Below are 25,739 nucleotides of genomic sequence, written 5' to 3'. Positions count from 1 at the left end.
CAGTGTGCTGTTTGCTAGGTCTTCTCCCAGCAGAAATAAGGGTCACTGTATTGTGTTCTGCATACATTTCATTCCTCACAACCAGAAATTCCTTGCCCTCATGTTTTTAAACTAAATGTCCTTGAGTTCATTTGCCTCTTTAAAATTCAGTTTGGAGGGACACACTTAATGTTCAACTTCTTCCATTTATAGGCAAATTGAATCTTGGCAAATAGTATGAAACTATCTGTATATTAATAAATTGTTGTTTTGCCTCTCTGAGCTTCACCCATCCTGCAAGTGATTCTGCCATCTGTCTTGCCTCTTCCTGCTTTGAACACACCCCGATAACAAATTTTCCTTATTTTGAATGGCTTGAATTCAGCTTGTATTTTGCTGTGTTATTATGAAAGTGTTGTTATGTTATTGTTTTGCTGTGTTGTTATGAAATTGTTTTTTCTGTAGTGTATGTTTAAAATGCGTCCTGCTTCTTTGTTGTAAGCCGCTTTGAGCTTGGTGTGTGTGTGTGTGTGTGTGTGTGTGTGTGTGTGTGGAAAAAGTGGCATACAAATAAAATGACTGAATGAGGGATCTAGGGAAAAGGTCCAGGTAGTGAAACCATGTATGGTCCTAATTCAGTGACTAGAACATTGGATCAATATTTTTGAGTTTGAGGTTCATTGTGTGATGTTGGACAGCCAGCTGTCTTTTGCCCTTGGTTCTCCATCTGTAAAATAGGAATACCAATGAAGTTAATAGTTCTTAATAAGATGAAGGTGTGATTAGTGGAGAGCTGCAGATGTGATGCAATAAAAATAAGCCGAGAGAGGCATGTTAATAGTGGCATCATCATTACCAAGAGGAGCAGTAAGCTTCTGGACTTTGGCTGCACTCTCCTCATTTTATTTTTTTAAATGCAGGGGGGGGGACGGGACTGATATTGGTGGGGTTTAGCAAAACTTCCTGTTCCCAATTGGCAACTTTCATCAACGTGGGTAATGGTTATACTTTTTGAAATGCATCTGGAAATTAAATATATCTTAAAAGCTTATTGGGGAGAGTATATAATATTAGCAGCTTCGTAGCAGGTGCTGTTTGGGAATTCTAAGAAACCAAAAAAATTAATGCAGTTTTTAAATTAGAAGTTAAAACCAGTGCAGTTTTAAAAAGCCTTCCATCTTAATTCAGAATGGCATATGATTGTATCCAAACATAGATAAAAACATGCTCCTTGATCTCTGGCACCATCATACAGAATTTGGTTATGATATCTCAAGAGGGGTCTGAATACAGAGCACACAAACAGCTTTCCAAAACAGACAGTAGATGTTTGCTTTCTACCAGATTCTGCATTGTTCACAACTCATCCTCTTCTTTTCTCGTTTTCTACATAGTCAAAACTTGTTGTGTGATGTGACAATAGTAGCTGAAGACATGGAAATTGCAGCTCATAGAGTTGTGTTAGCAGCTTGCAGCCCATACTTCCATGCCATGTTTACAGGTACTGTACTACTTTGTTTCTTACTTCTTGAAACTATAGCATAGCTAAATGAGTATACAAGGTCAAAACACTGCAGCGGAAATGGAATTGGGAGGGGTTGGGGGGGTGAGAGAGTGCTGAGACATCAGTTGCAATATTTGAAAATGTCAAGCTATTAACAGGCATGGAGGACTTAATGACTTTGCCGTCTTATTGCTGGAGTTCATGTTTTAGTATTCTTTGCATAACTCTAAGTGACAGCTGGACTGTATATCTTGCCGTAAATTATATGCCAGCTGGGGTTTTTCTCCTTTTCTCTCTCTCTCCTTGCACTGCTTATGCTGTGTGTTTAAGGCTGAAATGTTAGTGGGTTTTCAGGACACAAGAATGTTTGCATTTGTCTTTGGGGTTGATGTCTAGGTGTTGTGCTCTGAATTCCAAACCAGCATGACCAGTGGCCAGGAATGATGGGAACTGTAGCCCAACCTCATACAGAGGGCCACAGATTCACAGTCTCTTCTTTAGATGACTTCAGTGTCGTTTAGGATAAATATTCAGTCAGTCATCAGGAAAGTATTAGTATTGAAGCTCTGACTAAGCCTCCTTTCCCTTTATACTAAAGTTTCTTACATTAGGAATTCTTATTTTCAGACCAAGTCAATCACTACCTGCATTATTTTGATTCAGGTGTCTTCTTAAAAGATAGATGAAAGAAAAATATGGAGTTCTCATACAAGTTAGAGATTATTCTGTCAGCTTAAATGCTTTTGTTCGATGTGTGTAATCAAATACTAGGTAGTCCATTGTTATGACCGGCTGTGGCTGTGGCTGAACACATTCCCTGATGGCTCTGGTCTCCCCTTACACGCCATTTTTATTTAGAAAATTATGATCCATCTTTGGGTCTTCAGAGGGGCCACCATGGTGGCTTTTAGATGTAATACAAGTAAAATATGGTATATGCAATGGGATAATTAACAATGGCAGCAAGAGAACAGCAAAAAAAAACCCCCTCAGTTTAAAAATTCACCTCTGTCTGTCCCATCTTCCATTGCAATTGGGTTATGTGCTCTGGCTTCACAGGCAGGGGTTTTAGCATCTCTGTTGCCTATGTATGTGTAGAGTCTGGGAGTTTTTTGTTCCACTCAGAAAACATATTCCAAAAGGACCAAACTATTGACTATCCAGCTAGAATTCTAGTTCAGAGACTATTTCCTTCCTATCTCATCTGTCTTGTTTTGTAATTCTATCCCATACTGCAGGGGTAGCCAATGTGGTATACTCCAGATGTTGTTCAACTCCAGTTCCCATTAGCCTATGCCAGCAGGCAGGGCTGATGGGAGCTGGAGTCTAGCAACACCATGTTGGCTACACCTGCCAGGCACAATGGGCTGTATCCAACTAAGTATGATTAATGTTGGGTACAGCCCAATTACATTGGGGCTGTACTACAGGTTACAGTAGGCTTTTTCCTGCTGTTGAGCAGAAGCAGTCAATCATTATCTTTATTGTGGTCACAGACCAGAGCAGAAGCAGTTAAATATACCTTGGACAAACTTCATTGCTATTAGAGGCACTGGCTTTTTCTGGTCTTGGAGTCTTGTTCTGAATCCTCTTCTCTTGCAAATATTTGTGCTGGCACTGCAGATGGTCTTCATGACCAGCCTTTCAGCCTCCACAAGCTGACACCATATTTCCCTATTTTCTGGCTAGAGGTGAAATTGTTTTGAGAGACAGTGAATCAAATGCTGCTGCGAATAATCCTCCTTGTGGGCTGCTAGAATTTTCTAAGGCAGTTTCTACTGGTATCATTTAAATATATTGGAAGCTCATTGTATCAAGTCGTTATTCCAGTTCGTATGAGTGCTTTGGTGCCCTTTCTGCATCGTTGTCATGTTCTGAGTTTTACGAACCCATGAAGTTTTTAGCCCTGAAATTACAAATAGATATAGACATTTTAGACTGGCATCCAAGGTTTTCACAGTTTTGTGCAGATCATAGCAGGAAGCGTAGCTAAACCTGATAGTTGCTCCATAAATTCAAAATATTTTTCCAGCACTTTGTGGTTTTTATTGGGGATGAGGGGTTGTCTTCCAAAAAGAGACACACTGATCTATATAGCTTCGTTCTGGAGAATAAGCTTTTCCTTTCTCTTCTCTTAGAGGAAAGTTTTTGTGCTGAGGAAGCCACCTGGAACTGCAACATGTTGATGCCAATTGCCAGTATCTGATTAAATTAACAGAGCTATACAACCATGTATTATAGGTGAAATGAGCGAGAGTCAGGCAAAGAGAGTTCGAATAAAGGAAGTTGGTGGATGGACCCTTAAGATGCTCATTGAATATGTTTACACTGCTGAAATTCAGCTTACAGAGGAAAATGTACAGGTGAGTAGGAGGATACTGTCAACTCATCCTTTAATGGTATGCATAATGACACAAAAAGTAAGGCACTCCCCCACCCCTGTGAGGGTAATGACATTTATTTTTAGCATCTTAGTCATAAGAAGGATGTGTGCTTTTTAATAGCATTTATGTGATCTTATAGCACTTCTTTTTCTTGTTCAAAATAACTGATACAGAACTTGCACTTTAAAGTCACCTGCTGTTTTACAGTCCTCAACAAGCCGTTTAGTACCGTATTTTTCGCCCTATAGGACGCACTTTTTCCCCTCCAAAAATGAAGGGGAAATGTGTGTGCGTCCTATGGGGCGAATGCAGGCTTTCGCTGAAGCCTGGAAAGCGAGAGGGGTCGGTGCGCACCGACCCCTCTCGCTCTCCAGGCTTCAGGAAGCTCTGCGCAACCCTCGGGAGACCAGCGCCACTTCGCGCCCGCCTCCCGATGGCTGCGCAAAGCTGCCTGCTGTCCCGGGGCGAGCGCAGCTCTGCGCAGCCATCCGGGGCGGGGCGCGAAGTCGCGCCCGCCTCCCGATGGCTGCGCAGAGCTGCCTGCATTCCGAAGCCTGGGGAGACCGGCGCGACTTACCGCTGGCCTCCCTAGGCTTGCGGATAGCAGGCTGTTCTCGGGGCTGGGATTGGGGGAAGCTCAGGCTTCCCCCGCGCCAGCCCCGCGCCTGGGGGGGAAATAAATTTTTTTTCTTTATTTCCCCCCCCAAAAAAAACTAGGTGCGTCCTATGGGGCGGTGCGCCCTATAGGGCGAAAAATACGGTAATTGTAGATCAAATATAATGGCCAGCCTTGGAAGCAGTTGAGAAAGCAGTGGCTTGAAAGAGTAATGCTAAATACACTGCATTTGGGTATACATCTTCGCTGATGCATGTCAGAAGCTCTAGTGTAGCAAAAAGGGGCAAAGTTTGAATATGGATGAATATGGATGTCAAATATACATATTGGGATCTATCATATTTAAATTGTCATGCATTCATTGCACTCGCCGCTGAAGTGGCCAGCAACCGCTAAATAAATAGCAAATATTTGTTCTGCATTCTGGAGAAGCTCAAAAACACACACAGAGGAACAGGTTTACTAGTTGTCCAGGTTGTTAACTAAATAGGCATAATCAGCCAGTTTTCTAAATGAACTCAGTTGTGGTTGTTGTTGTTTTATTGAGATATATTGTTATATAACAACAATTACAAAACATAAACAAAACTCAATTTCCCCCCGCTTCCCCCTTCCAGGACGGATCAGTCTGTTTAATTTGCCAAAGTCCAGTCCGTGCCATTCTTCAGGATTATCAGTAAAGCATTTTATTAAAGGATGCCATATTTCAGCAAAATCATCTACATAATTTGTATCATTCAGTGCATGTCATCTCTTTGTTAATTTATCTGATGCAGCAGTCAACTATACGTTCTGTTTCCACTGAGAAATACACAGACGTTCCAGTCTCTTCCAATTCTGTGCCACTACTGGGCATGCTGCTACTAAAAGAAAATTAATTGGTTCTTTATAACAGAGGTCAGATTGCCCTTCTTTAGAAATGATTAATCCAAACTTGGGGTACATTCCGTATGTTGACCTGTAATGCAGCTTTTTTCCTGTAAAAAAGGAAAAAAGGACCCTCTGCTGAGGGTCAGGGAACAGGTACGTGTGTGTGTGTGTGTGTGTGTGTGTGTGTGTGTGTGTGTTATGCAGCCTGCTTTGTGCCTCCTAAGCTAGCCTGCTATCTGACGGCAGTAGAAGATACTGTCCCATCACCAGTCGTGAAATAAGATTCAGCCACCAGTCTGGTCAGCTTCTGTATCTGGAATAGAGAAAGGGGTCCATCCCCTTGGGCTGCAAAATGTCTTCGGCCAGCCTGGTTCCTGGCAAAACTTACTGACCTGAAAGCTGATTTCCTTAGTTCAGCAGATAATGATGAGACTTAAAATGTCACAATAGCATTGCCTAATTGTAGCAACAATGTACTTAAGACCCTAGTGCAGTCTTAAACAGAATAATATCCCCCATTTGGGTTGGTACTGCCACATCTCGCTGCAGAACTTCTATGAGCTATGACTGCTGCAATAGCCATCCCTACAGATTAGGAAAAATGATTGTTCGCTTACCAGAAATCAGATACCCATCTCTTTAGTGATTTGAGGGATTTGGGTTTCACTTTGTGAGCTCTGGTTTCTTACCTTACTAATCTTTCAGTGTACAGTGTTCAGCGTTTACAGTACTCGGGCTCTGCCGAGGTGGTAAATGTCATTGCTTGAACTATTAGGGCAAACTGTGGCATGTAAGAGTAGCAGAGATCTTGGTGCAGCAACATCAGCCATTATTTATGGACACTCTTCATTCAGCTTTATATACTGTTTCTGATTCCAGCCTACATGCTGCAATAATAAGCCGTCCAATGTACTGTTATTACATTTCCTGAGTATCCATCTGGATCGCAGTATCTAACACAGTATTAATGATGGCAGCTGGTGTAGTCAACCTTTAACTCAAGCTTGTCTCCAAATCTGCCTAAAGATTCTTCTGCCTGGAAGGCCTCTGTGCCTGTTTTTCAGTTAGAGTTGTGATGTGGCGCTTTGAGACCAATGTAGGATCATATAATTGTAGAGTTGGAAGGAATCCCAAGGGTCATCTAGTCCAACTGGCCAGTTGCACTGAGAGGAGGGAAGGTGTAGGTCTCGTTTTTAACCGCAGAAGGGGTGCATGACTTGTCTTCCTGTAGCCCTCAAGTGCTTACAAACCACCTCCTTTTAGCTAAGCTTTGATGCTGGAAGTCTGTTTGGGAAAGGGGAAAGTGCTTGTTAAGAGCTGCAGTGAATAGTGGGTGCAGCGAGAGTCCAGCGCCTCTCACCTGTGCTCCTCTTTTTCTGTTAAATTTGATTGCCACTCCCTATGTGAATAGGGGAGAGCCACATGTAAAGTATGCAGAACTGCCAGCATCATATTAATATGGCCCTGAGTGTTGACACAGCTGTTTTTGCATATATAATATACACATGCGCACACATACATACATACATACATACACACATACACATACACATACACGGTCAGCAAGAGAATGACTTCTGTTATATAGCCATCATTTGGTATTCTGTTGCACTTACAAGTTGCTTCTTCGTTTTCACATATTTGAAGTGCTTTGGCCCCACAAAATGTCTTTCCGAAGTCATTGGGATTGGTACTGTCAGGGAACTGACATCGGAGCGAGAGGCGGAGGCAAGGCTCCCAAGCGATGCTGGAGAAGGGCCCAGCAGGGAGAGAGGCAACTCATCGGCTGGGGAAGGAAATCAACGTAACACCAGGGATAAAGGGGGGCAGATGGGGGAATCGGCGAGGGGGCTCCAGGACTCCTCGCCGGAGACCAGCGGGGAGAGCACGGGTCCTCCGCTACCCACACCCTCCCTGCGCAGAAGACTTCCGCGCAGGGAAAGTAGGCGTAGACTTGGCGTCAAAGAACTTCTTTGCTGGAAGAAGTTCAAGAAACTCCCACTGACGGATTCTGCTAGTGACTGAAACAGCCACGAAGTGAAGGGCTGTCCAGACAGAAAAGGTTTAACCAGGCAACCTAGCCAGGAGTGGCGGCAACTTACGCACGAGCAACCCCTATAACCATTACAGGTACCTAATGCATTGATTACATGGAGATCCCCCATCGCCAAAGCTCTTTTATAAGCAGTTCCTTTTACTTATATTTGTACTCACAGCCTGTCTTCCACAAAAGAGTAGATAAGTCTCCAAGGGATTTGCAGTCTCTGCAAAGAGTGATGAAAATTGGGGGGGGGGGCTATTTCCCCTGAATTAGGAAGGGAGTTAGAGGTAATTAAAACCTTATATTTTATTCATTTATGAAACTCTTCATTCATATCCATCTACAGCTAAAAGTAATTGTTTACTTGATTATGTTAATGGAGATGAAATGTGTGGGTTTCCATGTTTAGGACTGAGCCAGTACAGCAGAGCTGTTCTGACCCACCCAAGATAAGGTGGAAAGCTCCTTACCTGGCATTTCATCCTGACAGGTGTTGGTTGTCTTGTTTTTCATTGTGGACTTTGGAATCAAGCAGTGCCTCTGTTTTTCAGGACGGCTGAGCTCTGGGTAAGCCCTACAGGCAACTCACATTGGGTGTCTCCATGGAATTTAGTAAAATTTTAGTATAAGGAGGCTACACTGTGTATACTTCAAAGTGTGTTCTGTTAGACACTAGGCTGGACTTTGATGATAGAGAAGAGGTATAGCTGCAATTATGGAAACTAGAATCCTGTGGCTACAAATTGAGGGTCTCTGCAACTGATTCCAGAAGGATTAGATTTGGCAGCCTTTATGGGCATCAATTTATGCTCCTTCGCTTCAGATGTTCATGTATATGCCACATTCCCTTTGTTTGCAACCTGAACAAGCAGGCTGCACTGTGGCTGTTCTCCTTCTTGATGGTAGAGAATTATATACAATTCTCTAAAAAAAAACCCCAAACAGCTGCTGTGCATTCCTGCAGTATGCGAATGCTGTGTGTAATGCCCTCCATCTTGTATATAAATGGTGTGTGTAATACCAGTGATCTAATGATCTCGTCCTTTGCAATTTGAGTCCTATTTCCTGTTAGGTATGACTTGCCAGTATCTTTCAACTCATTATCTGGTACAGCATGTAGCATTTCTGACAAACTGTTTGGCCAAATGTTCACTAAACGCAAGAAAATGTCTCAAGCTGTTGCATAGTCAACACTTTCAACTGCAGCAATTAAGGATTTTTAACACCTAATAGCTTGCTGGCTTAAAAAAAATCCTTAATTGTTGGGATGGGTTTGACCGGTTTGACATAGAATTAAACTACTGTGAGTAATATCACACTATTTTGACTGAGACCAGCTTTACCCCCCACCCCCGAAAGTGATCTTCCTCATAAAATTTGTAGCTTCTTTACTAGGCCTAGTCAGGTTCAGTTTAATCGGTAGCTGCTTTGAGGTGTTAGGACTGTTGAACTGTTGTGGTGTTAGGTGTAATGCAGCACCTAAATGGGAGGCAGGTTGAGGAGAAGGGAGATCTGATAATACAGGATCTACTTTTGAGATCATAGAAGAGTTTATAGCATGTATTTATGGGTGTGTTTGAACTATAATATAGGTAAAAAAAGGTAAAGGACCAGTGGAAGGTTAAATCCAGTCAAGGGCGACTATGGGGTGTGGTGCTCAACTCGCTTTTCAGTTCAAGGGAGCCGGTGTTTGTCCACAGACAGCTTTCTGGGTCATGTGGCCAGCATGACTAAACCACTACTGGCACAATGGGACACTGTGGCGAGTGCCATAGTGCACGGAAATGCCATTTACCTTCCCTCCAGAGTGGTACCTATTTATTCACTGGCATGCTTTTGAACTGCTAGGTTGGACGAAGCTGGGACAGAGCAAAGGGAGCTCATCCCGTCGCGCGGATTCGAACCACTAAACATCTGATTAGCAAACCCAAGAGGCTCAGTGGTTTAGATCACAGCGCCACCTGCTCCCTTTCAATTATAATATACCATTAATTCAGTGTGACTTACAGGTAATAATAATACTTGCAATACCATTCATTCATTCATTTAATTTCTTCTTATACTTACTGGGGTGGATCTAGATTTGCTCTTAAGTTTGTTCATTTGAGTGGAACTACACACCAACTAACTCAGTTTGGATTCAGTCTGTTGTTGTTGTTGATTAGGGATTTTCTCCCCACCCTTCCGATAAAATTCCAAGCTCATTAAAACATACTGGGTTGCATCCAGTGTTGCACCTTCAGGATTCCAATGGGGCAACAGGACTTCCTTTTCCTCTCTGTTCTTCCCTTCCTTCCTCTCCCCCCATAAATTGCTCTGGAGCTGATTTTGAGGGTGCTCAGGGAGCTGGAGGGACGGAAGAGGAAGTCTGTTGAACATATGGAATTCCCATGCACCAGCAGAGCTGCAACATTGGATGCAGTCTAATGTGTTAAAAGCAGGAAAATCAATAGCAGCAAGAAGGCTCTTCACGTGGTACCAAAACAAATTTGGAGTAGGTGCTGGGAAGGGAATCCCACAACTGAGGCTCCACAATTGAGAAGGACCGTTCTCTGGTAAAGAGAGGACAGGACATCTGAAGATTTCAGTATTCAGACCGTCAAAGAGCAAATGCAAGGAACGGGCTACGTTTTACCATCCAGTGAGCTGCATAATCTTTGCCTCTTGCAGGACATCACTCCCAACAGCCCAATTTTGCTTTCTCAAATGTAACTCCCATTGACTTCACTGGACCTTTACTCTTGAAGTGAATGAATGTGTTTAGGCTTGCAGCCTAAACCTCGACAGCTAAGTCAGTGTCTTGCACTTTGCTATGCAGTTTCTAGTTCTAGATTATTACTTCGTGTTATCCCAAATTCTTGGAGCTGTGGCAGATATTAAGAGTGAGGCTATGGGAGATTGGGAGGCAGTTGCCAGAGGTACACAGTCATCCTATTCAAGTGCTCAGTCTCCTTATAAGACTGAGGAAACGTGAGGAAAAGCAGGATGTGCTGTCACGTCCCGCACCCCCTCTGGCGTGTCATTGCTACCCAGGTTAGAATCCTTCATGCATTTGAGGGGGAAGATCTGATGTGAGGAGCTGCCTCTTATTCTTGGAGGCTCCCTGTGTGATTATTTAGAAGGTGGCTCTCATCTTTTCCTTACTTGTGAGGAGATTGAACACCTGAATAGGGCCTGTATATGAAATATAAATGTCTAATAAGTCTGACGTTTCCTCTGCACAAGCTATTTTGAGGTAATATCTACAATGGGAAGTGTAATTTTACAAAATAATTTACAGTAGGGAGACAGCTGTGTGTGTGTGTCTTGTGAGTGGACTTAAGAAAGCCTGTAGAAAGACACAAATCTGTCATAAAGCTACTAAAAACACTCTAAGGAATGTTGAATATTGTTTAAAGTATTTTTTAATACTTTTCAGGGCATGCTGCCTTTGCAAGGCATCTTACAAGACACATGAAACACAATTACAAAGCCACACACAGATTCAAAGCAGCAGCAGCTAAAAAAATTCTTTACCAAGTGCGGTATAGCACAATTTTTTTATTTTTTTTAATAATATTTTTATTGATTTCCACAAAAACAACAAAATCATTACATTAAAGAGAAAAACATAAAACATTTATAACAACTGTATACACAATCAATATTAAATCACATTGTGGGATTACTTGAATCCCTCGAGTTCCCTCTACTCCTTGCCTTGGTTCCTTTGTATTATCTTCATTCATGCATGTCAATAAAATCTTTATCTCTAATTACCTCCAAATTTAAACATCTATCACATTACAAGTGTTTTTTAAAAATTCTGCTAATGTATTAACTTGCATGGTATAGCACAATTCAGCCAAGCACAGGCTTAAAGAAATGCATCTTTTGAAGATTTTTAAAGGCTATTGGGAATGAAGCTCCAAAAATATGAGGCCTCACTGGGAGAAAGTGCACCTCTCATATCCACTTGCCTAACAACTCTCACTGATAGGTCAGGGAGCAGGAGAGCCTGAGGGGCCTGGGGAGGGAGCTGCTGGGTAATATATATATATATGTATATATATATATATATATATATATATATATATATACACACACACACACACACACACACACACACGTGTGTGTGTGTGTGTGTGATGTTGTTGTTGTTTAGTCGTTTAGTCATTTCCAACTCTTCGTGACCCCATGGACCAGAGCACGCCAGGCACTTCTGTCTTCCACTGCCTCCCTCAGTTTGTTCAAACTCATGCTGGTAGTTTCAAGAACACTATCCAACCATCTCGTCCTCTGTCATCCCCTTCTCCTTGTGCCCTCAATCTTGCCCAACATCAGGGTCTTTTCCAGGGAGTCTTCTCTTCTCATGAGGTGGCCAAAATATTGGAGCCTCAGCTTCACGATCTGTCCTTCCAGTGAGCACTCAAGGCTGATTTCCTTAAGAATGGATAGGTTTGATCTTCTTGCAGTCCATGGGACTCTCAAGAGTCTCCTCCAGCACCATAATTCAAAAGCGTCATATATATATATATATATATTTATATATTTCCCGCTCATCTGACTGGGCAGCTCCCAACAAAATGTTAAAAATACAATAAAGCATCAAATATTAAAAACTTCCCTAAACAAGATCCAAAGGGTACAGTCTTTTAAGAACTCCCATGTGTATAAATGGCAGATTCTGCCTTGAAAACTACACCTAAGTGGGGTTCGATCCTTTCCTGATTCGTGCTTATGTATTTTTTTTCTGGCACAGTTCACTTTTTATACATATGGTGCCAGAGAACAGCATATAACATGGAACAGAACCGAGTGTAAATATTTGTTTGGAGGGTGAGTGTACTGGGCAGCTGGGAACATTTTAGACAAGGCCACATGCTTGGTCTGTAAACAGTGCTTGGACTTCAAGCAGAGCTATAAAAAAAAAGTTGATGGCTTTAAAAAGGTCTTGTTTCAGGAAGCATGTGGCTTGTAAATGATTTTTAGGAACGACTTGCTACATCTGAAATGAATGAGGGCTAATAGCTTTCTTCGGTGAAATGTAAAGTGTTAGCATTAGCTTTGTGCTACAGATGTCGAAATTTATTTTTAGCCCTCTGCACTGCCACCCACCCACCACTACAGCTGTTTATCTTGACTCATGCTTTTCTTGAAAGACAAGCAGTGCAATCGCAAAGGATCTCTGCTTGAGGCATTTCTGCAGTTCTCTGCTGGTTCAGTGAGCCCTTGGGAACCCGGAAGCACCCTCTGTGTAGGGCAGATGAATTAAGTGCAGTAAAGTAAAGTCAGTGGTGTCTGTCCTCTTGAATGTGTTCCAGTTGAAGCTAGCATTCCGTGGCTTCTGTATTTAAAAGTGAATACCGTATACAACTGCTAACAGCAAATGCAGTGTTTACAAAGAAGCCCATTTTGTGAGCTTACTTAGATTTCATTGAGTCAAATAAAGGCGTTGGGAATACAGAATTGGATAGCGCTTTGGAATGAAGCTGATCAATGTCAACCTCCTAAACACTAACCTTTTTTAAAAAAAAAAATGCCAGCCCTGTTGTGCTAATATGATTAAGTCCTACAGTGAGCAGTAGGAGAATGAATGAATAAACCTTTGAAAATAGAAGGAACATTGTCCCATCGTAGTTCATGCGACAAAAGGGGCAGCTGCATTTCTGCAGTGACCCAATCCTTGGCAACTCATCTGGATTCAAAGGCCAGTGAGTCGGAATGATAAAAAATGAATAGAAATATCAGCCATAACTGATCTAGAATACAGGGTTTTTAAAACTTTCTAACAGCAAGCATCACAATCAACACTAGTACCGTAAATTTAAGGTGGTGACTTTAAAATGCAGACCTCTGTTGGTCATATTCTCTACCATTCTAATGTTTCTCCTAATACGTGTGCCGTAAGTTTTTCTTTTTGTTGTTGTTGGCAATGTGTGCATGAATTTGGTTTTGGTTATTGTAGGTACTTCTCCCGGCAGCTAGTTTGTTGCAGTTGCAGGATGTAAAGAAGAGCTGCTGTGATTTTCTGGAAACCCAACTTCATCCTGTGAACTGTTTAGGCTTTCGCGCTTTTGCTGACATGCATGCATGCACAGATCTTCTGAACAAGGCCAACACTTATGCAGGCAAGTGCAACACCAATTCTAAAAAAACACACTTGGCTGGACTGTGGTTTTGTTTCTAACGCTGTCTAATGTGGTGGCCTTTTAACATTGCTCGCACAAGAGGGAATTTGAGCTACAATGTTGGGGAATGTGAAAGTCTTAGAACTGACTGCCTTGACTTTTTGCACATGCAAGAAAAAAAATCACGAAGCAGCTAGGAAACGAGTGGATTTTAAAACCAGAAATTAAAACCACATTAAAATTTTAGGCACCAGTATAAAAAAATGAGTCTATGCAGCCCAAGCCTTCTAGGGCTTTCTAGCCTTATCCAAAAAAATTCTTCCAGATGCTCTGTAGCCAAGCCCCAATGCTATAGGGAACATTTTTGGCTCCATGAGCCCCTATCTCCTTATCATGATAGGCTTTGCAGGTCAAGTTTGACCTCACAGTCATTTTGACACAAGGTGCTTTGAAGACCCAAAGTTGGGAGTACAAAGTGCCTTGCAAGGAACTGTTAAAACAAGTGTTCCCCCCCTCCTTTTTAGCAACTCTCTTCCTGACAATAGGGTGGGGTGGTAAATGCATAACCTCAACCATCATTCATTAGATGATGTCCCAAGTCATTCTAGCTGATGGGTAGGTGAATGAGGCTTGGGAGGGACATGGCCTTGCAGGGCAATTTGGATACCCTAGCAGGGTAATATTGGCCCATGGGTGAGAGGGTCGCCACCATAGCCTAAGGTGAGGAGCAGTCTCAGTGGGCTTCTTCCTGTGACCTATATAGCCTGTGTACACTTGCATACAGCAGTATCTTGGGTAAAGGGCTGGAAGCTGGGGTAAGGTCTCTCTTACTGCAACTCTGCTCCTCAGCATTTTACCCAAACAGTTGTTCTAGCATTTGGGGGCAGCAGATCAATGGCAGAGCTGAAGTTTGAGGACGTGAGAGAAGATTCCTTATCTTTAGTCAAGTCAGGTTTTAAGGCAGCGCAAATGAGTAGTTGATCTCTGAACTGCTTGACGGGCTCTGCTACTTGTTTGGATCTGAGGCAATGGCTTGGCTGAACTGCTGATACAAGGTAGCGAGGAGGGAAAGATCTCCTTTTCCTTTAGGGCTCTCCAGCTCCCTGGGTACCCCTCCTTCCTGTAGGTAACCCCCCAAGAAATCATAGGAAAGCTGTCTGGGTCTTCTGAGCAGCTTAGAACATTCAAACAAGATTGGAGGCATAGCTGAGAATTAGTGGATGTGCTTTGTATACATAAACATCTCAAATTCAATTCCTGGCTGCTGCCAATGATTATAGACCAGGGTTGGAGAACACATGGCTCTCCAGATGTTGCTAGGTTACAGTTGCCACAATCCCTGCTCATTATTGGTAGGGGATGAAGCCCATGTATATCTCAGTGGCCACAGGTGGTTCCCCATCTTGGTCTTTGGGGAAGGCTTCTCCCTTCATCTCAACAGCACACGTTTTTCTTTTCCTCCGCTCAGCTGTAAGGCTTATATAATTTATATAATTTCAGAACATATTATTCGAAATAATTCATTTATCTGTTCCTCTTTCGTGACAAAAGGAGATGCCTCAAAGAGTTAACAAGATTTCCTAGGCAACGAACTACATTCTAAACAGACGGCTGATCATAACAATGCTGCTTTAGATTCCTTATTTTTCCTATTTTTCTCGTTTCTGAGAACCTGAGTGTGAGAGAGCAGAGATATTACGAAAGGGGCAACTTGCCAATCACCTAGGCTGAATTGCTGCAGAATCTGTTGAGAACGCAGCTACTGTGTTTGAATAGCACATTAATCAGATTGGGTCCCTTTAAACTGTTGAATGACCGTGTGGCAAGTGGGGCCTTCAACATAAGGTTGGCAGTGTGGAGTGCTCCTGTTTAGTATGTCATTCAGCCAGCCAGGAACCCCTTCTAGATTACTCTATTCCCCTTCCATCTGGTTTCCTTCTCAGGGTTGGCAATACTGCAATCACATTTCAGTTGCAGCCTTTCGTAGAACCTCTTGCTCTTCACAAACTGTCCAACGCCAAACCCCAGAGAGTCTTACCTTGGAGGGCAGCCCCCACAGGCAGATTTACAGCATCCAAATCATGAAGCCTACAAAAGAGAGGCCCTCTGTCTTCTGTATACCACAAACCACCCCAAAGAACTTGATCAGCCATTTCCTCCACCTCCCAACATTCTGTCTCATTCCTCCCAGCCTTGAACAAGCCACCCCGGAGGTGCACAATGCCCTGTTGTACTAACTTGCCTCTGCCGCCCTTTCAACTTAAAAAAATAAGCAAAAATCCTCCAATGATGGACAGAAGGAAAATACCTCCCCTATCCAAAGAGCCCAACTCCTGGTGCGCTGCCTTGGCCATTCAGGGGCCAGAGTCCATTTAAACCAACTTTTAATTTATGAGCAAGGCAAAAGTCTTCCTCCCCAAGCAGTCAGCATTCTTTGCCCACTGAACATACTCAGTACTCATTGGGCTGTTTCTCCCCTTTGGGTATCTTTAGCAGAACTTCTGTACGTCTGCAAAGCTCAGGGCTCTGCCAAGCCTGCTTCTTCCCCTTTGGTGTGTGCCATTATGGCTACAGCTCTATCCACCCATTCACCTGAATATCAAACAATATTATCCCAAATGCTGTAATGATATTGTGGTGAGTTATTGTATTAGAATGCTTCATATATGTGCATTTACTATATATGAACTATGTGCTTTCCTCATTTTGCCGTCGTGTGCCCCAGCAAGTAGTCACTGCAGTGGAAACCACTTGCTTCTATAGAGTCGGTACCTCTTAACTTGCATCGCACGGGTGTGTGCATGTGCATTCAAAGATATTTTTCCCCTCTCTAAACAGAGCAGCACTTTACTGAAGTTGTACTTTGTGAGGAATTTCTGAACCTCGATGTAGAACAGGTGTGCAGCTTAATATCCAGTGACAAACTTACAATAGCGTCCGAGGAAAAGGTAAGGTCCCTTTCTCCCAGTTTGAAAGCTGCTTTAAAGAATCTTAAGGTCTAATCAGATACGATGGAACCTTCATTCATGTGCCGCATCTACAACAACCTATCTCACAGGGTTATTGTGAGGGTGAAATGGGGAGGAGAACTATGTATGCCACCTTGAGATCTTTGAAAGATAAAGGTGGTATATAAATTTTAATAATAGCAATAATACATTTTACTGGATAAGAAGTCTTCAGATGATGATAACTGGAAAATACCTGCCCCTGGAAAGACATTTACGTAGGCATTAGGTGAACCTCCCAGGAGTGCAGGAACTCCAAAAGCAAGTTGCTATAATAGAAAATGGCGTTTCCTTCACCACAGATGGTAGCTGCACCCAGAGAAGGGTTTCCTAAAATGAGGGTGGGAAGGGGGAAAACCCAAAAACCTAGTTCTGGGGCTGTTTCATATGGAAGCAGACAAGCCTTCAGGTAACAAGGTCCAAAGTTGAGTAGGTAGGGCTTCAAATTATATGCTTATGTGCCAGCACTTTGGAAATGGACCAGTAGCAGGTTTGGAGCCATCTTGAAAGGTTGCCCTATGCGCAATGCATTATAGTTGGCCAACTTCAAGGCTTTCCTTGAAGTACAGCTAAAGCATCCTACCTAAAAATGAGTATTATACAGTGATAGCGCAGATATTGGAATACACTTAGGCCTACAAAGCAAGATCATATGATACTGAATGTGGGCCGAGATGTAGGTTAAGTAGAGCATGTGCTGAGTTTCGGCATATGGAGAAGCTGTTCTGATTGTTTTGTTTTTGCCACATGCCCATGTCCTGTGTGGGTTTCTTCCCTCGGTGAGGGCTGACACGCTATTGCAGCATCACTGTCCAACTCTCTGAGTCTTGGCAGTGGCGCAGTGCTGTCAGCCCACATCTCGGCCTGCTTTTAGAGCTGCATGACTCTTATCCTTTAATTAAATCCTCAGCAGATCTTTTGGTACCCTTGCTGCAAACTGAACTGAACTTCTATTAAGCATCCTCATAGACTGCAGATATATTTAGCACAGTATGGGAATTTTATAGATAATCCTTCTAACTCAAGTGGTAAGCGCTGACAAGATTTGTAACCGGAGACCACTAAAAAACAACAACACCAAGTTGTTGGCATCCTTGGGGGAATTCTCTTCTTCCGCACACATGCCCCACATGCCCTATGCCCACCCCCCAAACAACTCGCAGGGAGAGCAGAGGATTAATCATTTCACCTGACAAGGAGAAATGCCTGTGCCGATGAAAGGATCAGCTTAGCACGATGCTGAATTCCACTCCGGCGGCTTGTGAAAACACAAACGTTTTAATCAAAAAGCTGAACCTCAGTAAGGGCTGGATCCAGACACATCAAAGAAGCGTTTCAGTGAAACGCGTTGTAAACTTTATATGAGAAATCGGGTTGGCAAAAACGGAACTCCAAAGCGCCGTCAGGTGTCACAGTGTTATAATGCATATACAGTGGTACCTCAGGTTACAAACACTTTGGGTTAGACTCTGCTAACCCAGAAGTAGTACCTTGGGTTAAGAACTTTACCTCAGGATGAGAACAGAAATTGTGCGGCGGCAGCGGGAGGCCCCATTAGCAAAAGGGCGCCTCAGGTTAAGAACGGTTTCAGGTTAAAAATGGACCTCTGGAAGTTCATAACCAGAGGTACCACTGTACAACGCATACGAAGCGCTTTTTCTTTGCCAATGTAGCTGTGTCCAAGGACTGAGGTTCCTCAGTAGCCATAGTATTCCTTTAAGGAGGTGAGAATATACTCCATCCTCCTGACGGCTTATGAGAAGCTGAAGGTGATTGGGGAAGAGACGACAGAGGAGAGCAGCCACTTTCAAAAGGAGCAAGATGCTTGGGGTGAGAGAGGGAAGCAGCTTGGGCTTGGTACCCCTTTTTAACCATTTAGAGAGTGAGAAGGCTACTGGCATCTTAAAAAAGATAGGACCTGCTGAGGATAACTCACAGAGTATGGGCGGAAGCTGTGCTACTGACCCCTGGTGGAAGGGTGTCTGTTCTCCACGCTCAATTACAGCACTCGCAGAGAAGGGCTTCTTAAGAGAGAATAATATGTGAATCTGCCCTGTTGCCCCACCCCCCAAAAAATGTTCAAAACTCATAGTGTGTCCTTTTGTTACTCAAGGTGTTTGAAGCGGTGATCGCATGGGTCAACCACGACAAAGATGTGCGGCAAGAGCTCATGGCACGCCTGATGGAACATGTCCGCCTGCCATTGCTCTCCCGAGAGTATTTGGTTCAGGTAAGTAAAAAGTAAGCATTTGATGTGCACACCGTCTCTCTTATTCTGTACAACCTTAAGCGTACAGACTTAGCCATAGGACCAGAATATTTACCATTAAGGAGACAGAATCGCTTAACTACAGGTAGCACTTCTTGTAAGGTTCTACCAATCTGCTCAGCGTTCTGTATCTTGTTAGTTACGGCCGGGTCTTTTTTTATCTTGTTTGTGTCTTGCTTTTTGGCGAGTGTGAAACTTTTGAAAATATTTAATAGTGGAAAGGGTAAGGCTCCGTTAATTTGGAGGAATCACTTCATCAACCTAACTAGCCAAAAAAAACCAAAACAACCTACACCTAAATTTGAAGTGACCTGCCTTAAATGGTTTATTGCTAAGAATCTGAATCTGCAGCTATACTAGAACAATTGCGTACTGGTTTATGTTTTCCTTGATATTCTGTCGAAGGGAATTAATATTTGCTGTTGCCCTAGGAATGTAGGAAACCAGCTTAAATGAAGTAACTTTGGTCCAGCTGGCAGGGCTCTCCAGAGTTTAATAAGGGACAATCCCATCTTTACCTGGAGGTGCCAGGGAGTGAGTTTTGAACCTGCATGACATGCAGAAGGAAATTGGCAATATTCACCTCATTTTTCCTTGAGCCCATTTGTTTTCATTTCTTTGAATAAGTTACCTTGATCTTGTTCAGAAAAGTACTGAAATGTCTTTGCATAGGACAGAATTCCAAAGCACACATAACAAGTGATACTCAAATTGCTTTTTTTTTTTTTTTGGCCAGGGTATACAGCTTCTGTGCTTGTCTCTATATTCTGGTTTCTCGCCTGTAGGCATCCACCCTCTTGAAATGCCTTTTCTTTATAGGGTTCCAAAAATTTTGGAAGCACCGTGCTTACATCTCTTATTGAACAGATCCAAAGGGCTTGTATTTTCTTTCTTAAGAGGGCTGGCATAGGGGTAATCTTGAGAGGAACATGCCAGCATATTAGTGTGCACCTGTTGTGTAGTAGTACTTGTTAAGACTTTTGTCCACATTTAATGCGCAGAGAGTCGAAGAGGAACCGCTTGTTAAAAACAGCAGTGCGTGTAAGGATTACCTCATTGAAGCGATGAAGTACCATTTGTTGCCACTTGAGCAAAGGGCTCTGATGAAGACCACACGAACAAGGCTGCGAACACCAGCCTGCCTTCCAAAAGTAAGACCCGTCACTCTTGGCTACCTGGTTCGCCATTTAGTATTGCATTGCATTATGGGAAGAGAACGTTCAGCAGAAATGTAACAGATGGATTTAATTATGTGGCGGTCTTATTGAAAATACAGTGATTTTGGAGTAATTTAAGACAGTCAAATGGGACACATACACACACACACCAGTAGGAAGAGGCGCACCACAATCCAGTAAGTGAATTTAGACAATCAATCTAGAACGTCTTTCTTTCATATTTGTTAGTAGGGTTCTGCTTGTTCAAGAATATTGGGGTGCCATGACGTAACTGGCAAGACTGTCATGGTGGTTCAGCAGAGAGACTCTTGTTTTGCCTGTCAAGAGCATCTGCCTTTTTAGTGAGTAGAATGGAGGTATTTGGTTCCATATGTGTCCCATGAATTGTCAAGGTGACCACTTAACAGAAGGAGCAGCGTTATAGATTATAGCAAGACTCTTCTCCCCCCCCCAAAAAAAAACCCCTGGTGGCAGCAAAGTTAGACAGTAGGAGTAGGACTATATCTGCTCCTTATTGATCCCTGTGTACTTTGGTGGTGGAACTCTTTCTCCTGACAGTCGCCTTGGCAGAAGTAGTCTCCAAAAGAAAAGGGGAATACAGGAAGTTCAAAGATGCTATTCTGATACATGATGGGTATGCGTAAGTGAATAGTTCCTAAGTTTATTGCTCTAGCCAAAGACCATGACAAACTACTCTGAGACACGGAATAGCAACTTGTAAGAAATGATCAATTTTCCATTGTTGTCTCCATTCATGTGAATAAGCAACTAGGTTATTTACGAGGTGTTTCTTCCTTTGAAGCTGATGGTGGTGGTCGGAGGACAAGCACCCAAAGCTATCCGCAGTGTGGAGTGTTACGATTTTAAGGAAGAACGGTGGCACCAAGTTGCTGAGCTGCCTTCTAGAAGATGCAGAGCAGGTAGCTGCTTAAATTGATAGTGTTGCTTACATAGCTAGGTAACTCCATGCCAACAACTTCCTTTTAAGAAGGATGTTTTTTTTATGTGTGCAGTCTTTAAACAAAAGAGCATACATGGTCTGCAGAGACCAATGCCTGAAATGTAGAACCTTTTCTTTCAGGAGTGGTATACATGAGCGGACTTGTCTTTGCCGTTGGTGGTTTCAATGGCTCCTTGAGGGTTCGTACGGTGGATTCATATGATCCCGTGAAGGACCAATGGACAAGTGTTGCTAGCATGCAAGACAGAAGAAGCACTTTGGGGGCTGCTGTATTAAACGGACTTCTGTATGCTGTGGGAGGATTTGATGGAAGTACAGGTATAGAGCATTTCATTCATATTGTACTTTGCATTCTTACTTTGAGATGACAGTCTTCTAGATCAGACCTCACCAATTTGGCGCTGTTCAGATGCTTGGCAGTACAATTCCCATCAGCCCCAGCAAGTTGTTTTGCACTATTAAAATTGTGCTTATAAAAATGAAAACACAACACGCAGTAATTCATCTGAGTGAGACCAGCACTCTCAAGCTCACGGTCATCTCCATAGCTAATGATAGAAAAGAGTTCATAAGTTCTTAATTCCTGTTAATAGTTCATGGAGAAACGAATGAATAATACCTTCTTTCTTCATAGCTTTGTGTACTGCTTTGTTACAGGTCTATCATCAGTAGAAGCCTATAATATGAAGACTAATGAATGGTTTCATGTAACTCCAATGAACACAAGGAGAAGTAGTGTTGGTGTAGGTGTAGTTGGAGGTAAGGTCTCCTCTTAAGACTAAATTGGTTCTGGTGTCCATGTGACTAATAGCTGTTCCCAAGCTTAACTCCTAAATACACCATATGTTCATAGCAAGCACTTTGCAAAGCAGACTAGTCTTTTCAGTCTAACTCCATCTTCAGATGAAGTATTTATTAGACCCAGGAGTGCCCTCTGCTGTGTTCTCTGTGAATTTTTCCTAACCACCTTAGTACAGTATTTTTATCTTTATTTTATTAATTTTTTGCTTTCCTTGTGCCAAGGAGAAAGTGGCAGTGTGCTGCCTGCTATATTAAGAAATAGCTATAGTAGTCAGATTTTATTGGCCAGCTGAGAAGCTGAATAGTCCTTTTTTAAAAAATGACTGCTCATGTTTTAAAATAAAAATAAAAATCTTGAATTAAATGAATATGATTGAAAGAGAAATGTCTAAAAAAATATTTAAAGAGAAAGTATTTGTTTCTTCTGAAATGTACGAATGATTTAAACTGAACCACAACCTATCTGAAGTAGACAGCTCAGATAAGGCTGCCTTGCTTTCGTTCAGCTTCTTCAAAGTGTGAGTCCATCAAACCTCACAAAAAAGGACTTGAGTGGAACCTGACAAGTTCTCTTCAAAATAGACCCTTGTTGAGAAAAGCCCATTTAGCACAAAGCATCAAATGCAAACGTCCACGCTAAATGGTTTTGCATTGTTTCAGTTACACAGAGCACAAACCTTAACTATTTTATGTGGAAGCTTTCTCATTCAGATCAGTCACCCCTTTTAACACAAAGGCTTCTAGGTTTAATCCTCCATGAAATGCACATCATACAAATCTAATGCAGCCTTCTCCAACCTTGGGCCCACCAGATATTTTTGGGCTCTTTACTTCTATCACCGAGCATGATCAGTGGTCAGGAAAGACAAGAGTTGTGGTCCAAAACGCTTGGGCAACACCAGGTTCGGGAGGGTTGACCTATCATCTACTGGTATAGCTGTATATGCAGAATTTGTTAATCCTATTTCCAGGTATGCTGTATGCCGTCGGTGGCTATGATGGTGCATCACGTCAGTGCCTTAGTACAGTGGAGTGCTATAACTACAGTTCAAATGAATGGAGCTATGTTGCAGAGATGGGCACTAGACGTAGCGGAGCAGGTGAGTAAACAAACTTAAATGAGAACTCTATGTGTCAAATAGGAAAAAAATGCAAGGAATCCCAAATTTTTTTTTTTGGGGGGGGGGGGGGTTAAACTAGTCATGGCAGGTACACATATTTTCAAAATCCAAATAGCTGTCTTACTGTTGCTTGAACTTGTTCCTGCACCTCCCTCACACTCATTGCTGCATATGGGACATAATTCATGAACCAGGAAATAATTGCATTTATTGGAATATGAGATGTCTCTCTGATCAGATTTTAGCTTGAATTGCAGGATTGGAGAGGGTCATCTCGCCATTCATGCTTTACCATTCTCAAGGTGGGGTGACGGGTAGGTGTACATTCCAAAGATCAATTGCTATCAGTTTCTTTGGAAGGAACTGACATTGTGAGTTGCAATCAGGAAGTGTTCTCAAGATAATCTTTCTTTGTAGCTAATTTTTAAATTGCTGGTTTAACGCCCCCATTTATTTGTTTTTCAAAGGTTTTTGGTATGATCTAACAGCTACTCACTGAAAAATCTGACTTTGGTTGTTTTGTTTTGTTTTTTGTTTTTTGAATCCCGATTTAAGTATTTATGTTGGAAGCTCCCAGCAGCAAACTCTTAAATGCCAGTGGCTTTGAAAAAGCAATTTCTGGTTCAGCATGACTTGCGAAAACATAATTTTGTTTGCATACATCTGGATTACACCCATTCAGTACTTGGTGTCCAGTTCAATTTGCACCACTGGGCACTGTGGTGGAGTAGATGAGGGCCGGTATGCTGAGCTTGAATCCTTGGAAGATGGTTTGGTGTTTCCCGTGTTTGGAAGATTGACCAGTTCTGTGTGGGGTTGCACTCCCTCTGAAAGAATAGGTTCAGAGCTTGGGGGGTGGGGTGCTCCTAGATCCATCTTTGTTGCTGGAAGCTCAGATATAGCCTCAGTGGCTAGGAGTGTCTTTTGCCACCTACAGTTAGTCCTCCAACTATGGCCATTCCTGGACCTGGATAATAATGGTGATGATGATGATTAGTTAAATTTGTATTGAGATTCATGTACTGGTACCTTCAAAAACTCAATTATTTCAATGCACTCATCCCTTGAGCAGAGGCTGCAGCTGATGCAGAATGCTGTGGTTAGACAGTCGATAGGGTCGGACTATCGGCAGCACATAAACCCGGTGTTCAAGCTTGCATTGGCCGCCTATATGCTACTGGACCAGGTTCAGGGTTCTTGTATTAATTTATAAGGCCCTTAACAACGTGGATCCAGGTACATAATGGACCACCTGATCCATTATATCCCTGCTCAGTCACTGAGGTCTTCAAGGGAGTCACTGTTAATGGTCCCCCATGGCTTGGATGCACGACTCTTATTACCAAGGAGCCATGCATTCAGTATAGTGGGCCCAGTTTTATTGAACTCTTTTCCAGATCAGACAAGATCCCCCCTCCCTGTTAAGCTTTCAGTGCCTACTGAAGACATTGTTTTATTCCTGCAGACTTTTAAGCTGAATTCTGGTTTTATAGTTTTGACTCACTTTTAGTCTTACTGCTTTGTGTTTCCTGTATGCCACTGAGAGATTGCTGCAACTAAGTGATATACAAATTGAAAAGGGGGGAAATGGGGTGGGAAGGAGAAAGTAATGATTGGAGGAGCTGCTTCTCCTCCTCTGGCAGATGGATGGGGCTAGATTGCTCTCCCATGATGCTCTTTCCGAGAGGTAGAGAGTGCTTCTCCCAGGGGCCATTGGTTTCCTGACCAGTGGCGAAGGAAGGCAAGGATGTGCCTCACTTCAACTCTGCAGTTTGTTTGCTAGTATAGTGCTTATGCTGCCCTTTTATTCTTGCATGTTATGTTTTTTAGCTTATAGAATCTGTTGCAGGACCCCACAGTATTTCCTTCCTGTAAGCTGCATCAAGGTTTGCAAGACCAAGAACTAGCATAGCATATTGGCTAAAGGTGCAATCCTATGCACACTTGTCTAGGTGTAATTTAGCCTAGGATTCCACTGGACAAAGGATTGCACTGTAAGAGAGTCAGCTGTGGGCCAGTATTTCATTAGTTTAAAGTTTGCCCCTTTGATGAACTCAATAGAACCTTCAACAAAGCCACACACAGCTCCAGCAAACCATGTAATATTGGGATAAACAAACTGACCTAAAGGTGGCTATAAGAGTTGCTGGGGAAAAGTGTGAAGACATTTTTCAAAACTCTCAAGCTCTAGGTACATACTAAGTGTGTGTTCGTGTCTGTGAATGTGTTGGTGCCTGTGAACGTATAATGTAATACAGTATTTATGTGACTTTCATTGCATCTGAAATTTTTTGATTCCCACCTCCCACCCCTTGGTACTTTGTTGGTACTTGCTAAAACCCCAGAAGTGGGGATTTATGCTTTTTCTTAATGTTAACTCGTTTTGCTTTCCCCCCCTCCTTTCAGGTGTTGGTGTCTTAAACAACTTATTGTATGCAGTAGGTGGCCATGATGGTCCTTTAGTCAGAAAAAGTGTTGAGGTGTATGATCCCACCATCAATACATGGAAACAGGTTGCAGATATGAACATGTGTAGGAGAAATGCAGGTAAATATTACAGCCTTCAAAGAACTTTTAATATAGCATTGAAAATAGAAATGACACTCGCTTGGGCTTTAATTGCTTCCACATCTGCCCCCCAGGTTATTTATCTAATGAGGACCTTGCTTTGAGTACTGAGAAATCTAACATAATTCAGTATATGACACTAACACAGCCACTTTCACCATAGAACTAAATAACAACAGACAAAAATTATGGCAGTTTTGAATTTTGATAAACCACTAGCCTCAAATGCTACATTGGGGGAATACATGGTTGTCCATCATATCAAATAAATAATTGTGCACTTAGCTTGTCACTTAGAAAGGCCTTAATGCTTCTTTTTTACAACCTCC

General features: G+C 42.5%; 1 protein-coding gene and 1 long non-coding RNA gene across 3 annotated transcripts in view; one reads left to right on the top strand and one right to left on the bottom strand.

Annotated features, from left to right (window-relative positions):
- The window catches only part of LOC310770545, a 309,952-nt gene that overhangs the window by 260,325 nt on the left and 23,888 nt on the right, over positions 1–25,739 (bottom strand). The gene's annotated exons all lie outside the window — the stretch shown is intronic.
- The window catches only part of KLHL2 (kelch like family member 2), a 36,622-nt gene that overhangs the window by 7,309 nt on the left and 3,574 nt on the right, over positions 1–25,739 (top strand). Inside the window, exons 3-13 of one of the 2 annotated variants that reach the window (XM_083631205.1) lie at positions 1,374–1,480; positions 3,725–3,846; positions 13,342–13,504; positions 16,343–16,452; positions 18,626–18,742; positions 19,783–19,932; positions 20,762–20,879; positions 21,041–21,238; positions 21,578–21,679; positions 22,693–22,821; positions 25,249–25,389. In XM_083631205.1, coding sequence (XP_083487331.1) covers positions 1,374–1,480; positions 3,725–3,846; positions 13,342–13,504; positions 16,343–16,452; positions 18,626–18,742; positions 19,783–19,932; positions 20,762–20,879; positions 21,041–21,238; positions 21,578–21,679; positions 22,693–22,821; positions 25,249–25,389 — 1,457 coding nt within the window. Of the gene's footprint in view, positions 1–1,373; positions 1,481–3,621; positions 3,847–13,341; positions 13,505–16,342; positions 16,453–18,625; positions 18,743–19,782; positions 19,933–20,761; positions 20,880–21,040; positions 21,239–21,577; positions 21,680–22,692; positions 22,822–25,248; positions 25,390–25,739 lie in introns of those variants that run through there. The other variant, XM_083631206.1, reaches the window with a different exon arrangement.

This window comes from Podarcis filfolensis (genome assembly GCF_964270895.1).
Source record: "Podarcis filfolensis genome assembly, chromosome: 9".
Classification (NCBI taxonomy): domain Eukaryota; kingdom Metazoa; phylum Chordata; class Lepidosauria; order Squamata; family Lacertidae; genus Podarcis; species Podarcis filfolensis.
The sequence above is the reverse complement of the archived record's forward strand: the minus strand, read 5'-3'. Positions and strand labels throughout refer to the sequence as shown.